Here is a 17400-nt window from a genome sequence, read left to right on the forward strand (position 1 = left end):
TTTTGCAACCATTATAGGAACGTTACTTCTGAATGTTCTCTGAGCGTTCTGAAACAAGTAGTAACATTTAAAAAACATTCGATGAACATCCGACTAAAATGTTTCAGAAATGTTTCATGAACGATGTATAAATACCCAGAAAATATGTTCTAAGAACGTTTTCATCATGTTATGAACATCCTTTTTTTTTTTTACGTTTAGAAACGTTTTTCTTGGTTCTATTTCATCATTATGGCAGTGTTACTTTTGAATGTTCTCGGAACATTCTAAAACTAGTAACATTTGAAAAACTTAAGATACATGTCAAACTAAAACGTTTAAAAAAAAAAAACTAAGTTCCAGGAACGGAGTATAAACAATGTTTCTGTGCCAAAGTTTTAAGAACATTCTCAACAACATTCAAAGTGAACATTCTATTAACGTTAATGGAAGAATGTTCATAAGCTTGCGAGAAGCTTAACCAAAGTTGCGAGAACGTTAGCTGGGTTCATTCGTTCGCAGGAGGTAAATAAATAAGCACGTTTGTAAAACAGAGATCTACTATAAGACGCATCTCGGCACATTCAAAGCATTTCTGAATCAGTGTTGCCAAGTCCGCGGTTTTCCCGTAGAATTGGACTACTTTAACACTGTTGCCGCGGGTTGTTTTTCATGTCCGCGGGTTGAAGCGACCCCAAAAATTTAATATTTAGCCCCTGGAATGTGAATTTTACTGGAAGATCCCCGCAGAAAAACATGTATATACCCCCCCCAATGCGATTTTTACTGGGGAACCCCCCTCAAGACACGATTGTGCTAGTTTTGGGCTAGTTTTATGTAGAAATTGGGGGGGTTTTGTTGCGAAAACCTGGCAACCCTGTTCTGAATCTGTTCCCGGCACATTCAAAAACATTTTTTGAATCGGTTCGAAAAAATAATAGTAGGCTATTAACGCGATTGCACGCTTACGTTTTCCCAGTGCATATTATTTTAGGTCTGCAGCACCCCTTATTACAATCAGATCGAAATTTCATTCGGACTGACCGAGGGAGGTACATGATAATAATGGGTTATCTGAGTGCATGTAAACGTGTTCTTCAGAGCATGTACGAATTTAGTGGTCCGCGTTCATTTTCTCCCGTTCTGGTCTGTGTTTGTACGCAGGGCTTCAACTAAACCAGCGACCTCGACTTTTACTGCACTGTGTCCCGAACCTGCTCCCCTTTCTCTCTCTCTCTACATACGTGTCGATGTTTGTGTCTGATCGGGTGCATCATTAGAGTCTCATTTCAGACATCTTTATACCTGATTATGAACGCGCAACCGTCTGGAACTGAATGAGAATGAGACGTTTTAATTGTGTTGCTGAATGTTTCTTTACGTCTGATGTAGTGTTCTGACTTCGCTTCACACCAAAACTTCGGCCTTTACTGAATGAGTGTGTGTTTATCTCCATGAAATGCCTCTTTTTTTTTTAGAAGAACTGTTCATTTAATTTGATCTGAACGGTTGCTTGTGGTTTCAACGGTATTAACTTTTGTACGGTGGCTGTTCGGGGCCTAAAGCTCCTCGTAATTATTCTAATTATGGATTTATTTCATGTTTTGTTTTGTATTGCAACAATACATCATTAGTAGCTGAACGCGACTCTGTGTTTTATTGCATGTGAACAGTGGCTGAAATTAAACCGAATGCTGATAGTGTCACAAATTTAAGCGTGAATCCACTTTTTCGGTTTCATTTTTGTATGCAAGGTTGACCGAAATAAACGAGACACTTGGTATATTTAACCTTACGGCAAATTTCCGCGGGCAAGAAATGCGCTCATGAATGCGATCGAGAATTTCGCGCGAGGGACACGTGACACGTCAAATTCTGGCTTTTTTAAACTTTTAATAATTGTATTAATTATTAAAAGTAAAAAAAAATTTTTTTACATTTTTTTTTAATTTTGCAATATCCATACTTTCCCCGCGAAATTTCACCGATTGTTGCTAATGTGACCGCGCGTCAAAATCACTGTAGCCACTGTTTATGGGATGGGATGGTATAATTGCAGCATTGTCGTCATGAGAAGTTGACTTACAGCTTTCCAAATTGGGGGTATCAATTAAAGAAACATTACAGAAAATGTGTTTGGTTTTTAATTTGAAGTTTGTACACATTTTGTGCAGTAAAACTTAATAAAAAACAATATTAGTTATGTGGTTTCAGCAGCTGTCTATGGTGGATAACCAAGATAAGTCATCGGTCATGTACTGTACTGTACTCTTCATAAATTTGGGGTCAGTAAGAATTGTTTTTGTTCATCAGGGGCGTATAACATTGATGAAATTGACAGTAAAGACAGTTATAATGTTGCAAAAGATTTCTATTGCTTTCTATTAATCTGTGAATCCTGAAAATGCTAAATCCTAAAATGCTTCATGGTTTTCAAAATTGATGATAATCAGAAATGTTTCTTGAGCAACATATTATACTGATTTCTGAAGATCATGTGACACTGAAGACTGGAGGAATGATGCTGAAAATACAGATTTGATCACAGAAATAAATTACAGTTTAACAGAGATTCACATAGAAAACAGCTGTTTTACATTAGAATAATATTTCACATTTTTTACTGTATTTTTGATCAAATAAATGCAGCTTCGGTGAGACTTCAAAAACATTAAAAGTCTTACCGACCACAAACTTTGGCCACTTTTATAATGAATAAACATTTTACTAGTTATTCCAAGCTCTACAATATTTTACCATGTTGAAATTGTGAGTAAAAAAATATTTTTATGAATCCTTATCCAGTAAATTATGAATTCCTGGTCATGTAAATGTGGAAAAATGGAAACGTCTAGAATCCTGTAACTGAATGTACAGAAAGAGTCAAAAAACTGCTGTGCTCGAAGGAAAGCCTGACTGTTGATAAAAAGAAAAGACAGAACAATGCTTAATAACTGATCAGTTTAATGTGGGTTAAAACTGTAAACAAGTTCAACTGGCCACATACACACACACACACACACACACACGTGTCAGTACAGTACAGGAGATCCCCTCACTAACCTCGTTTAACTGTATTACATCTAATTAAGGCACATGCAGAAACGCTCATCAGGCACATGACAGGACGGCCCGTGTGTTCAGGGGTCCAGCAGCACTTGGATGTAGTTTTTGGGAATGATGCCACGTTTCCCTCCGGATTCTCCGAGGAACCACTCGGCATCCATGTCCTCCAAACCACACACCACATCTCCTGCCTGCACACACACACACGCATTTAGACCAATGAATCTCAATGACATAAAACCCATATTTAACCAAATATTTAAAAACATTTTATTTAAATTAGTATTATTAAATATGACTTATTTGTTATATGATAAAATATGAATTAATCATTATATTTGAATATATATCAATTATATATTTAATATAATATTTATATTATTTAATAATTATATTATAATTCTTATATAATACACACACATATATATATAATTACAACAGATAAATATAATTACAATATATTTACAATATTGAATTGTTTTAGAATTCCATAATATTTTATATATATTAATATAGTTTTAAATATTAACAAAAATAATTTTAATATTTTATTGTGTGTGTGTATATATATACATATTAACTATATACTTTATACACATATAAATAAATTAGGCAAATAATTAGTAGGTGTAAACATAATTACAAGCAAAATATTGAGAGAAAGATGAGAGATAATAATTTAAGGCAGGCATGGCAGGGAGTGTATACAACGATACACTCTTAAAAATAAAGCTGCTTCAAAAGGTTCTTCAAGCGATGCCATAGAAGAACCATTTTTGGTTCCACAAAGAAGCATTCAGTCAAAGGTTCTTTAAAGAACCATCTCTTTCTTACCTTTTTATAATCTGAAGAACCTTCTTTCGCCACAAAGAACTTTTTGTGAAACAGAAGGGTTCTTCAGATGTTGAAGGTTCTTTAAGGAACCATTTAGACAAAAAAGTTCTTCTATGGCATCGTGAAGCACCTTTATTTTTAAGAGTGTAGGACAGGAGAAGAGTAAATCATTTATGGGTAATCATGAGGATGATTTGGCCTTAGCAAATGAATTAAATACATTTTTTGGTACATCAGATTTTAAAACTGAACGGAATTTGATTAGACAGCAAATGAATGCAGGGCAGGAAATCATTATAACATCGGAGGAAGTTTGTAGGATCTTTAAAAGTGTTAATAGAAGGAAGGCAGCGGGTCCTGAGAGAATAACTGGTAGGGTACTTAAGGAGTGTAGTGTCATTTACAGTCATCTGTTTCAAGTGTCTGTGGATACTTGCTATGTACCTACTGCCTGGAAATGTTCATTTATAGTGCCTGTGCCAAAAATATCAAAACCAGCAGTTTTAAATGATTATCGTCCGGTAGCCTTGACATCTATTGTCATGAAGAGTTTTGAAAAAATAGTGTTAGATCATGTTCTTTCTGAGGTGCGAAACAAACTTGATCCTTTACAATTTGCATATAGGAGAGGGAGGAGTGCAGAAGATGCCCTCTTGTATATGCTACAAAGACTCTACTGTCATCTTGATCAGCCAAAGCGATATGCCCGTGTTATGTTTATAGATTTCTCATCTGCATTTAATACTATACGACCACATGTTCTAATGGAAAGATTGTTTAAGCTGGGTGTGAATAGCAGACTCGTTAGATGGGTCGAGTCTTTTTTGACTGATAGATTACAGTGTGTTAGGGTGAACTCTGCTTTCTCTTCCTCTATTTTTACAACACAGGGAACCCACAGGGAAGTATTATCTCCCCAGTGTTATTTACCCTTTATACAAATGAATGTAGAGGTTTTTCATCTGATGTTTTTCATGTCAAATATGCAGACGATACGGCAATTGTTGGTTTGATCACTGAAGATGAAGTGGAGCATCGTAGAGGTTTGGATGAGTTTGTTGATGGGTGACAATCTAGTTTCCTTCAGTTAAACATCAGGAAAACTAAAGAAATGATTTTCGACAAAAAGAGGCATTCATCAACAAATAATTGTTAATGGTGAGGGCATTGAAGTTGTAAATGAATATAAATATCTAGGGACAATCATTGATAAAAAACTGACATGGGATGTAAATACAGCAGCTGTTTACAAGAAAGGGCTGCAGCGATTGTATTTCATGCGTAAGCTTCGACAGTCTGGTGTGGATACTTATATGTTGGCTCTATTCTATCATTCATTTGTGGAGAGTATCTTGACTTTCAGCTTTGCTGCTTGGTATTTCTCACTGTCTGGAGTAAATAAGAACAAACTTGTTAACATGGCTAGTAAGATTGCAGGTAAACGACACCTTAGTCTGATAAAACTATGTGAATCTCGAGCTGTGAGGAAAAGCCATACAGTTCTTCACGATGCATCTCATCCTCTTTGTGGTGAATATGAGTTATCACCATCTGGTCGAAGGTACAGGGTACCATTATTACGGACTGCCCGTGCACAAAGATCTTTTATATCATCCAGTATAGCTCTGTTAAATGAATCTCTGTGATATCACAGTTGTCATTGTACATCTATGGCAGTGATTCTGTTGTTGTATTTATATGTGATGTGTTGTAACCTGTTGATGTTTGTATTGTTAATTATTGTTGTTGATCTCTGAAGAGTTGCCACAGATACAAAGCGAATTTCCGAAAGGACAATAAACTAAACTAACTAACTAACTATAATTACAATATTTAATTGTTTTTATTATTTAATTGTTTTTACATAATTATATAATTTTTTTAAATATATTTTCATTAACGCTGATATATATTTCCCTAAAAATATAAAATACATATATATTTATGAGGCGTTTAATTGCAAAAACAGATGACGTTTTTATTAATTTTCTTAAATCCGTGTTTTTATAGTGTTAGTTAGCTGTATTTATTTATTTTTTGTTATTATTATTTAATCAAAACAACCCAACTGCAGTTTGATTGATATTAATTGGAATGAAGGACAAAAAATATATATTTAATAAAATTATTATGTTTATTATATTTTTATGATTTTTTTCCCCATGAATTTCCCAGGCCTGGAAATCAGGATTTATTAAACTCCTACAGATTTCCAGGTTTTCATGACTGTGCCACAGTGAATCTCCCACAGACCTTCAGACTGAGCTCGTCCTCACACTCGGGAGAGAAATCATAAAGTGCTCGTCCTCTGTATAGTATTATATATTATTTCTCATCCTGTTTCACCCGTTCTGTGTGTTTTGTTGGATCTGCTGCTCCAAGGGCTCTTTGTCCAGCAGAAGCTCACTGACAGTCACATCTTGACCTTTGACCTCTCCTGACGAGCAGAGGTCGTGGAGTGTGTTTGATGGTGTTTGTGGGACGTCTGTATCATCCAGGACAATCAGGTGCTCTTCTTCCTGAAGCAGGAAATAATATTTCATGACAGTTTACAGTGGTTGCATAATTTGCAAGTGTGTGTGTGAGAGTGAGTGTGTTTGTGTGTGTGTGCGTGTGTGTGTGAGAGAGAGAGAGCGAGAGAGAGTGTGTGTGTGTGTGTGTTAGAGAGAGAGAGTGTGTGTGTGTGTGTGAGAGAGAGTGTGTGAGTGAGTGTGTGTGTGTGTGTGTGTGTGTGAGTGAGTGTATGTGAGAGTGTGTGTGTGTGTGCGTGTGTGAGAGTGTGTGTGTGTGCGTGTGAGAGTGTGTGTGAGTGTGTGTGTGAGAAAGTGTGTGAGAGAGTGTGTGAGAGAGTGTGTGTGCGCGTGTGAGTAAGTGTGTGTGTGTGTGTGTGTGTGTGCGTGTGTGTTTGTGTGTGAGTGTTTGTGAGTGTTTGTGAGTGTGAGAGAGTGTGTGTGTTTGTGTGAGTGAGTGTTTGTGTAAGTGTGTGTGTGTGTGAGTGTGTGTGTTTGTGTGAGTGAGTGTTTGTGTGTGTGTTTGTGTGAGTGTGTTTGTTTGTGTGTGTGTGAGTGTGTGTGTGTTTGTGTGTGAGTGTGAGTGTTTGTGAGTGTGAGATGTGTGTGTGAGTGTGTGTGTGTGTGAGAGAGTGTGAGAGTATGTGTGTGTGTGAGGGTGTGTGTGTGTGTGTGTGTGTGAGTGTGTGTGTGTGTGTGTGTGTGTGTGTGTGAGAGAGTGTGTGTGTGTACACTGACATGCAAAGACGTTTCCTCAGGTGGTTCCTCTTGCTCTTTGCTGGTATTCTCCAGCTCTGCATCTCCTGGAAGAACTTTTCTCTAATGCACAAACACACAAAGCAGCTGGTGTTTACATGGCTGTTTTATTTATAGACCTCCTGGGATTTTTTCTCATATTCAGCTGAAATACATTTAAAGGGGCAGTTCACTCATAAATAAACATCCGGTCATCACTTCCTCACCCTCTCTCTTCTGTGCAGCTCAAAGATGTTCGGTATAATGTGCGAGCTGCTGTTTTCAAAAGTGCATGGTGATTTATACAATCACACAGATGGATCGTTACATGTGACCTGTGCACTAAATTCATGCAAGAGCATATGATGCTTTTCTATTTTTTTCTTAATTATTTCTATTTAGTTCATTTATTATTTAATATCTTTTTTCAGTTTTTGTAATCTATCAAGGCAACATTTATCATTTTCATGAACATTTTTAAGCGCAAGTTTTTAATCCAGTATTTATATTTTATTTTGAGGGTTTATTTCAAAAACAAATTTTAATAGTTTCATTTGTAGTTTTAGTTAACAAGACCACACTGCTTCAGGAGACTTGGAATAAAGCGCACAATCACAATTCACTTTCAATTTATGAAAAACAGCAGCTCGTACATTCTGCCAGTGATCTCATTTTTGTTTTCCACGAAAAAAAAAAGAAAGTCATACAGGTTTATAATGACAGGATGGTCAGAAAATTATGAAATAACACACAGGACATTTTCCTGGTGTTCTTCTCAAATACGCTATGCATGAAGACTCACAGAATAGCGCTTGTAAAGCGGATGTCCTGGTTTGGGGCGGGGAGGGAGGGGCGGGCCTCTCTTTGGCACCCTGCTGCCTGGCAGCTGATTGGTCACAGCAGGGGAGGAGGAGGAGCCTGGAAGTTTGGCCACTTTGATTGGAGGAGGGCGGAGTGGGAGGAGTTTGCCGCCACTGGGTCTGAGACACAAAGAGAGAGAATGAGAGATGGGAAAAAAACTAAAGACACCTGATTTTGGAGGAAAAAACGCTGCAGTACCTCGGAGGAAGAGAAGGAATGGAAGCGTCAGGAGCTCTGAAAACATCCACCGTGGCCTGAACACACACACACCATCATCAACATTAAACGCTAATTCTAATAGGCAAACTTCATGATAAAGGTGATTAATAAGCAGGTATAACTCACCTGTGAGGTGGGCGGTGTCTTTCTGAGCACAGGTGGAGGTGGACGGGAGTGTTTGGGGACCGACGGACCTACATAAAAACACAGGTGTTCATTTACACACAAAACGCTCCAGTGTTTTCAGCATCTCAGTTCACAGTAAATGCTGCTTCAAATGTCTCATCTCATCTCTGCATTTGCTCTGAGCTTGAGTCACTTACAGTATAACGTGCATTTGGAAATGCAGCATGCGCCAAATACTTTCACAAACTCGTAATGAGAAATGTGTATATAAACCGGCTGTTATGCACAAAAGAGAAGCTTTAAAGGATCCCTGCGGCTTTAAACCAAAATAAAAGCTTCATAATTAAATGCTTGAAAATAAAGAAATTAACACTATTTTAATAATTTAGTTAATAATTTTATATTTGTACTGTAAAATGTACTTATTCTTCTTATATTTAATTTAACAGTGAAATATTAGAGGAGCCCAGCGTTCGTCCCAGACCTTTGCTCCAGAGTCACCCTACGACCCTTTAGAATTTTGTCTAATATTTAAATTTAGTAACAATAAAAATAATTCTAATTCTAATTATTATTATTACATTATAGTAACACTGATATACAATGACATATTTTTGGCCAAATTATGCATCCCTAAAAAACAAGCAAGGCAAAACGTGAGCTTTTTTGCATTTAATAACATTTTAAATATAATATATTGCAATTGCAATAGAGCTTAACAATAGAGTTAGAGCTCTTTTTTTACCACATTTTCAATTGCATTTATCGCGATTACAATTTTTATAAAAATTGTCCAAATTGTGCAAACAAGCTAATCAAACTTAAAACTTTTTTAAAATTGCATTTATGACAATCACAATTTTTATCCGAAAAATCACAATTAGTTTTTTTCCTGCAATTTGCGCAAAAAAGCAAAGTAAACCTTGAGCTTATTTTTATCCCCAAAAATTGCAATTAGATATTTTCCCCCAAACTGTGCATCCCTACTAGCAAGTAAACTAGAAATCCACCAATATACTTGTCATCACTCACGTTTTCCAACGTTCCTGTCAGTCACTATCACTGGCGGCGTCTTCACTGGAGTGTTTGTAGTTTGATCATCGGAATTTCTCCTCTCGGACGGAGTGGAGGCCACCGCTGCCATCTGCTGCCTGGGAGGAGTGCTGTCAGGACAGGCGGCTGGTGAAGGTTTGGCAGATGAAGATCTGGACTCTGATGGACTCTGGAGTTTGTTCAGAAGGGGTCTGGGTGCTGGAACTGGTGGACTCAGGGGTTTGGAGGGGTTTTGCTCAACGGTAGGTTCTCTGGTATCAAAAACCTCAAAGACAGATGGTTTTGGGGCGAGCTGGGGTTTGGATTTCTGAGTTCTAGGTCGCGGTTGTGGTTGTGGTCTATTGAACGGTTCTACTGGTTCAGGTGTTATAACGGTGCATGGAGCATCGAAAACGGCCATATTATCCTCTTCTTCTACAGTGCTTGCATCGCTTTGTTGACTGTCTCCATGCTGAACATGCGTTTCGTCCGAACCAAACACCTCCAGCAGGTCTTGCAGGTATTTGCTGGAGATGTTCGACGGAGCGTCGTCAAACCCGGCGAACAGATTCTCGGCCCCATCGTCCTTCAGACGCACCAGAGTCTGAACTTTCACCTCCCTCGTCATCGGCTGGTCCAGAACATCCTCGTTGGGTCGTAGGGCGACTCTGGAGCGCGGCCGAGGTCTGGGACGAACACTCGGCTCCTCTTTCATCGGGTCCCCTGTGGAATCGAAGTTGATCTGGGTGGAAGTGCTGGCAGTGGGGGCGGGGCCTATGGGAGAGATGTCATCGATGATGTCATCGAAGTCCGTCTGGACACCACACTGTTCGCGCAGAGCCTCTCGAGGCTGAGCACCGGCATTTGTATTAGACCAGTCCAATTCAGGCATGTGTTTGAGGGGCAGTGAGAGCCGCGGGGGTTTGGACTGCCTACGAACTACAGGAAAAAATTAAAGGAAACATATTATGCCCATTTTTACAATATGTAATATAAGTCTCTGGTGTCCCCAGAATGTGTCTGTGAAGTTTCAGCTCAAAATACTCCACAGATCATTTATTATTTCATTTTGAAAATGCCTATTTTGAGTGGAAGCAGAAACACGCTGTTTTTCGTGCCCGTCTCTTTAAATGCAAATGAGCTGCTGCTCCCCGCCCCTTTTTCCAGAATAGAGCTGCGCCATTACAGCTCGTACCTGCTAAAAAACATCTGTTTTGGTTCTGATTATCATGTTTATTGCGCTGAAATCATGCGTTTTAAGCCACACGAGTTTAAACTTCTGATATACGGTTTACTGAGAGCACACATGCGAAGCACACGCACAGAAAGCGGCTGTCGCAGCATGTGAGTACTAAACTAAGTTCTCATTCACACACAAGTTTACATTAAAAACACACGAGTTACAAAAACAGTCGACTATGTCTGTGAAGCTATGTTTAGATCTGTGTGGCAGCAGCAATATACAGTAAATAAATCAATAAATCCACTGCTCTCGTGTCTCCTCTGAGTCTGGGACTCTAAACAGTGTTCTGTGCTCGTCTGTGCAGCCAAAGACAGAACAGTTAGCATGTTTTCTTTCACCATGGCATTAGAGCTGGTACAACGTTGTGGCTTGCGAACTCAAATGACGGCGCCGAAGGTGGAAACTTACAGATTAAGGGGCGGTAATATTATAATGAGATCCCTTTGCCACGTCACCAAGGGAGCGAAATCAGACGCGCTAGTTTTCTCAGACGCTTGCAGAAAAAGGCTTACCAAAACTAAGTGACTGCGTTAATCTTTTTCACGTTTCCTTGGTTGGTAGATGCACCGGGGACCTGATTATAGCACTTAAAACCTGGAAAATCTGATTTTCATGATATATCACCTTTAAGGCAAGACATTTACAGGTGAAAAGGGTAAAATGTAATACTTCCCTAAATGATTAGTCACAGTATATTAAGACAATTGTTTGGATTACAAATTTTCTGAAACATTATGATGCATTATCTAATTAAATGTGCACTAAGTTGCATATATTTCCAGAAAATAAATCTGAACATTGGATAAAGCCAGGTTAAAGATTATTGTTGAATTTTGTTGACATATTAGAGTTAAAGGTTTTTGTAGAGGGGATTCTGGATTTCTCTTTTTATTACTCCATAAATCAGAAAATACTGTCAACAGAAAGAGAAAAAAATACACATTTTTGCCATGTTTTTAGGAATATGTCATATAAATCAGCCTGAGAAATATATGAACAAACCCCTCAGTAAAAACCTTCAGAATATAGAGAGGAGTAAAACTGCTAAGTTTGGTGTTTGTAAGTGTTGCTGAAGTGGAGAAAAAAGTTTTTGAGAAAATCGCCTTCAAAGATATGTGTTGTAATTGAAATCTATGCAAATGGATAAAGTGCAGTAATAAACTCAAGTGAATGATATATGAACAAACCCCTCAGTAAAAACCTTCAGAATATAGAGAGGAATAAAACTGCTAAGTTTGGTGTATGTAAGCGCTGCTGAAATGGATAACAAAACTCACAGTGCTTTAAAAAGGTATTATCTCCATGTTTTTAGGTATAATATGTCATATAAATCAGCCTGAAAAATATATGAACAAACCCCTCAGTAAAAACCTTCAGAATATAGAGAGGAATAAAACAGTAAGTTTTGGTGTTTGTAAGTGCTGCTGAAGTGGAGAAAAAACTTTTAAAGATATGTATTGTAATTGAAATCTACAGACACCAATTGATAAAGTGCACTAAAATAAACACGTAAAAATATATTATTTCTTTCCACTAGTCTTAAAGATGTTATAGAAGCAAATTCTTAAAATTGACCAATGCATTAAAAATATTGTGTTTTGCCTTAAGGAATTAATTTAATAGCAGATTTCTGTTATTTTTGATACATTTTTGTTAATACTTAACTTCATTTATTTTCTTCTTAAATTCTAAACTTAACTTACTCCATTACTTTTGTTAGCACCTTTTTAGTAAAGTATTGTGGTTAAATGAAGGGGTTGTCTGCAAATAATCAATGTCAGTGAAGGATGCAGGGTAAATTAAATGAGCACTTCTTTTAGTGTTTACTCAAAATTAAAAAAAACAGAAAATGTGCTTCATCTGTTGACAAGAATGTCACGTTTGAAATCTCGAAACAGTCAAATACTAGCTGTTAAATGTAGCCTCCACTAAAGCCTGATCTAATTTCTTCATACCTGGACGAGCAGCAGAGGACTGTGGGCCGGGGGAGTTTGTGTCCGTCTGCGTGGCGATGGTGGAGGTAGAGTGACGAGAAGATGGAGATGGAGATGATGACGAAGAGGAGGAGTGAAGATTCTGCTCACGGCTCTTTTCTCGGATCACCTGCTCGTAGGATGGAGGCGGGAGCTGGAGAGGAGCAGCACAATCAATCAATCAATCAAACACATGAAGGGTTCCACACATGTACAACTTCCTTAAGCTCCACCCACCTGCACTGTTGCCGAGCCTGCAGCCCATGTGGGCGGGGCTGGGGGCGGGGCTGGAGGAAATGCCCCAGAGGCCCCTGGGAACCATGTATTGGATGGCAGCGGCTCAGCAGAGAGGATGGTGATTTCTGGACGCCTGCAAATATATGAACAAACCCCTCAGTAAAAACCTTCAGAATATAGAGAGGAGTAAAACTGCTAAGTTTGGTGTTTGTAAGTGTTGCTGAAGTGGAGAAAAAAGTTTTTGAGAAAATCGCCTTCAAAGATATGTGTTGTAATTGAAATCTATGCAAATGGATAAAGTGCAGTAATAAACTCAAGTGAATGATATATGAACAAACCCCTCAGTAAAAACCTTCAGAATATAGAGAGGAATAAAACTGCTAAGTTTGGTGTATGTAAGCGCTGCTGAAATGGATAACAAAACTCACAGTGCTTTAAAAAGGTATTATCTCCATGTTTTTAGGTATAATATGTCATATAAATCAGCCTGAAAAATATATGAACAAACCCCTCAGTAAAAACCTTCAGAATATAGAGAGGAATAAAACAGTAAGTTTTGGTGTTTGTAAGTGCTGCTGAAGTGGAGAAAAAACTTTTAAAGATATGTATTGTAATTGAAATCTACAGACACCAATTGATAAAGTGCACTAAAATAAACACGTAAAAATATATTATTTCTTTCCACTAGTCTTAAAGATGTTATAGAAGCAAATTCTTAAAATTGACCAATGCATTAAAAATATTGTGTTTTGCCTTAAGGAATTAATTTAATAGCAGATTTCTGTTATTTTTGATACATTTTTGTTAATACTTAACTTCATTTATTTTCTTCTTAAATTCTAAACTTAACTTACTCCATTTACTATGATTCATTACTTTTGTTAGCACCTTTTTAGTAAAGTATTGTGGTTAAATGAAGGGGTTGTCTGCAAATAATCAATGTCAGTGAAGGATGCAGGGTAAATTAAATGAGCACTTCTTTTAGTGTTTACTCAAAATTAAAAAAAACAGAAAATGTGCTTCATCTGTTGACAAGAATGTCACGTTTGAAATCTCGAAACAGTCAAATACTAGCTGTTAAATGTAGCCTCCACTAAAGCCTGATCTAATTTCTTCATACCTGGACGAGCAGCAGAGGACTGTGGGCCGGGGGAGTTTGTGTCCGTCTGCGTGGCGATGGTGGAGGTAGAGTGACGAGAAGATGGAGATGGAGATGATGACGAAGAGGAGGAGTGAAGATTCTGCTCACGGCTCTTTTCTCGGATCACCTGCTCGTAGGATGGAGGCGGGAGCTGGAGAGGAGCAGCACAATCAATCAATCAATCAAACACATGAAGGGTTCCACACATGTACAACTTCCTTAAGCTCCACCCACCTGCACTGTTGCCGAGCCTGCAGCCCATGTGGGCGGGGCTGGGGGCGGGGCTGGAGGAAATGCCCCAGAGGCCCCTGGGAACCATGTATTGGATGGCAGCGGCTCAGCAGAGAGGATGGTGATTTCTGGACGCCTGCTGCACAACAATCAAAGTTTATAACGTGACCTTCCTCAATCTGATTTCCCAGTTTAACAAAAAAAAAAACAAGTTAATAGCTCTCTCAGAGCTAGACTTGTGAGCTAAACTACACATCCCATCCACAAATAAACATGCTGTACGAGTCTTAGTATCAGTAGTACTAAATATATATGTAATAATAGATACTATAAAAAATTTTTTTACTGTTTTTACTAATTAGTATAGTATTTTAAGTTGAAGTTTTAGTAATTATGTTGTTTTTATAATATGTATAAGGTTTTTTTTAAATATCTATAGATTTTTTTATCAATTTATATTTTAGTTTTACTTATTTAAGTGACCAATTAAACATCTAGTTAAACTAAATAAAGATGAGAAATGTTGCCTTGGCAACTTGCTGAAATAAAATTAGGTTAAGTTTTTTAGTAAGATTTTTTTAAAATGATGATTGATGATGATAGTTAACTAAAATAACCCCGGTTATAAGAAAATGATTAATTTGATTAATTGGTATCATACAATCATGGGTATTAATGTGACAATCAGAGGTTATTTAAATGTATTTTTAATTCTAAACATATATTCCAAAAAAATGCGAAATAACAAATTTGATAATTACAAATGACAGAACAGAATATCCTTTTAACAACACTGCACATATACTATAAAACAAACTAGACAAACACACTTTTTACAACATGAAACATCACTCTTACAAACACTATTTATTAAAATACAAACAAAATGAATAACCATTCGTTGATAAAAGTAACAGATTTATTATTATTTTGATTCATTTATTAGATTATAATTTTTTCATTAAATTATATGAGGGTCACATGACATATATGTGTCATACACACACACATATATGTCATGTGACCCTCATTTAAAAAAATCATAATCTAATATATACATACATATGTGACCCTGGACCACAAAAATCAGTCATAAGGGTCAATTTTTCGAAATTGAGTTTTATACATCATCTGAAAGCAAGTAGGAAATTTACAAAATATCTTCATGGAACATGATATTTACTTAATATCCTAATGATTTTTGGCATAAAAGAAAAAACAATAATTTTGACCCATACGATGTATTGTTGGCTATTGCTACAAATATACCCCAGCGACTTAACACTGCTTTTGTGCTGCAGGGTCACATATATATATTAGTGCTGTCAAATGATTCATCACAATTAATCGCATCCAAAATAAAAGTTTTTGTTTACATATTATATGTGTGTGTACTGTGTATATTTATTATGTATATACAGGTGCATCTCAATAAATGCAAAAGGAGCCCCTACCAAGTATTGAGTACATGTACAGTAAATGAACATACTTTCCAGAAGGCCAACAATTCACTAAAAATATTTTTTTTTATTGGTCTTATGAAGTATTCTAATTTGTTGAGATAGTGAATTGGTGGGTTTTTGTTAAATGTGAGCCAAAATCATCACAATTAAAAGAACCAAAGACTTAAACTACTTCAGTCTGTGTGCATTGAATTTATTTAATACACGAGTTTCACAATTTGAGTTGAATTACTGAAATAAATGAACTTTTCCACGACATTCTAATTTATTGAGATGCACCTGTATAAATACACAAACACATGCATGTATATGTTAAAGAAAAATATGTTGTTTATATATTAACTAGATTTATATATAATAGAAATTATATTAATATAAATATATACACGCAAATACATGTAAATATTTTCAAAATATATACTGTATGTGTATGTATTTATATATACATAATAAATTTACACAGTACACACACATATATTATGTAAACAAAAACTTTTATGTTGGATGCGATTAATCGTTTGACAGCACTAATATATATATATATATATATTTATTTTATTATTATTTTTTTATATATAGAGTTTCTTTAAATGAACAATGAAAATAGATCAGCTCAATGTCAATATTGTTGACAAGGAATTTGTTTACAAAGGAGATGACAGTATCAGCGAAGAGCTTGAGATCAGATACAAGATGTGATTTTGAAAGAAAAAGTCCAAATAAAGCAAAATATCACTTGATTTGAACACGGAGAGAAAGAAAACACCAAGTAAACAGGCATGAACTGACCTGCGGTCTCGCTGATGGTCACTCTGAGAGCTCGTTCTCGCTGATGCTGCGCAATTTCCGACAAAAAAAAACACAAACTCACATGCAAACATCTGACAGAACAGACAAAACACACCAAATCACCAAAAACATGCTACAGCAGGCAAACTCACTGCGTTTGATGACGGCTCTGATGGAGGAAAGCGGCCCTTGGCTGGAAAAGCGAGAGAAACACAAGGACTCAATGTCTTTTTCCATTGATTCAATAACTCAAGGACAGTTTTTCCGACTGTTTTCCAGTGACATGACTGGAAATACATTTCACAGTTACACAACACACACACCACACCCAAACCCCCACAGACACGGACTTTCATCAAACACACACACACTGACTCACTCACTCACTCACTCACTAACACACACATACTCATATACACACACACACACACTCACACTCCCTTACTCACTCACTCACACACACACACACACACCACACCCAAACCCCCACAGACACGGACTTTCATCAAACACACACACACTCATACACACACTCATACACACACTCATACACACACTCATACACACACTCATACACACACTCATACACACACTCATACACACACTCATACACACACTCATACACACACTCATACACACACTCATACACACACTCATACACACACTCATACACACACTCATACACACACTCATACACACACTCATACACACACTCATACACACACTCATACACACACTCATACACACACTCATACACACACTCATACACACACTCATACACACACTCATACACACACTCATACACACACTCATACACACACTCATACACACACTCATACACACACTCATACACACACTCATACACACACTCATACACACACACACACTCATACACACACACACTGACTCACTCACTCACTCACTAACACACATACACAAACACACACACACACACTCACTC

General features: G+C 37.1%; 1 protein-coding gene across 1 annotated transcript in view; it reads right to left on the reverse strand.

The window, feature by feature from the left end:
• Positions 1 to 6217: 6217 nt before the first annotated feature.
• LOC107565312 (cell surface glycoprotein 1) overlaps positions 6218 to 17400 on the reverse strand; it is a 15892-nt gene continuing 4709 nt past the window's right edge. The window contains exons 3-12 of the mRNA XM_016250534.1: positions 16592 to 16632; positions 16440 to 16485; positions 14191 to 14323; positions 13936 to 14107; positions 9363 to 10301; positions 8331 to 8398; positions 8184 to 8239; positions 7927 to 8104; positions 7128 to 7208; positions 6218 to 6398 (exon numbers count right to left, since the gene is read on the reverse strand). Of these exons, the coding sequence (XP_016106020.1) occupies positions 6222 to 6398; positions 7128 to 7208; positions 7927 to 8104; positions 8184 to 8239; positions 8331 to 8398; positions 9363 to 10301; positions 13936 to 14107; positions 14191 to 14323; positions 16440 to 16485; positions 16592 to 16632 (1891 nt within the window). The 3' untranslated portion in view covers positions 6218 to 6221. The remainder of the gene's footprint in view (positions 6399 to 7127; positions 7209 to 7926; positions 8105 to 8183; positions 8240 to 8330; positions 8399 to 9362; positions 10302 to 13935; positions 14108 to 14190; positions 14324 to 16439; positions 16486 to 16591; positions 16633 to 17400) is intronic.

The sequence above is a fragment of the Sinocyclocheilus grahami genome, unplaced genomic scaffold, assembly GCF_001515645.1.
Source record: "Sinocyclocheilus grahami isolate Dianchi unplaced genomic scaffold, SAMN03320097.WGS_v1.1 scaffold993.1, whole genome shotgun sequence".
NCBI lineage: Eukaryota > Metazoa > Chordata > Actinopteri > Cypriniformes > Cyprinidae > Sinocyclocheilus > Sinocyclocheilus grahami.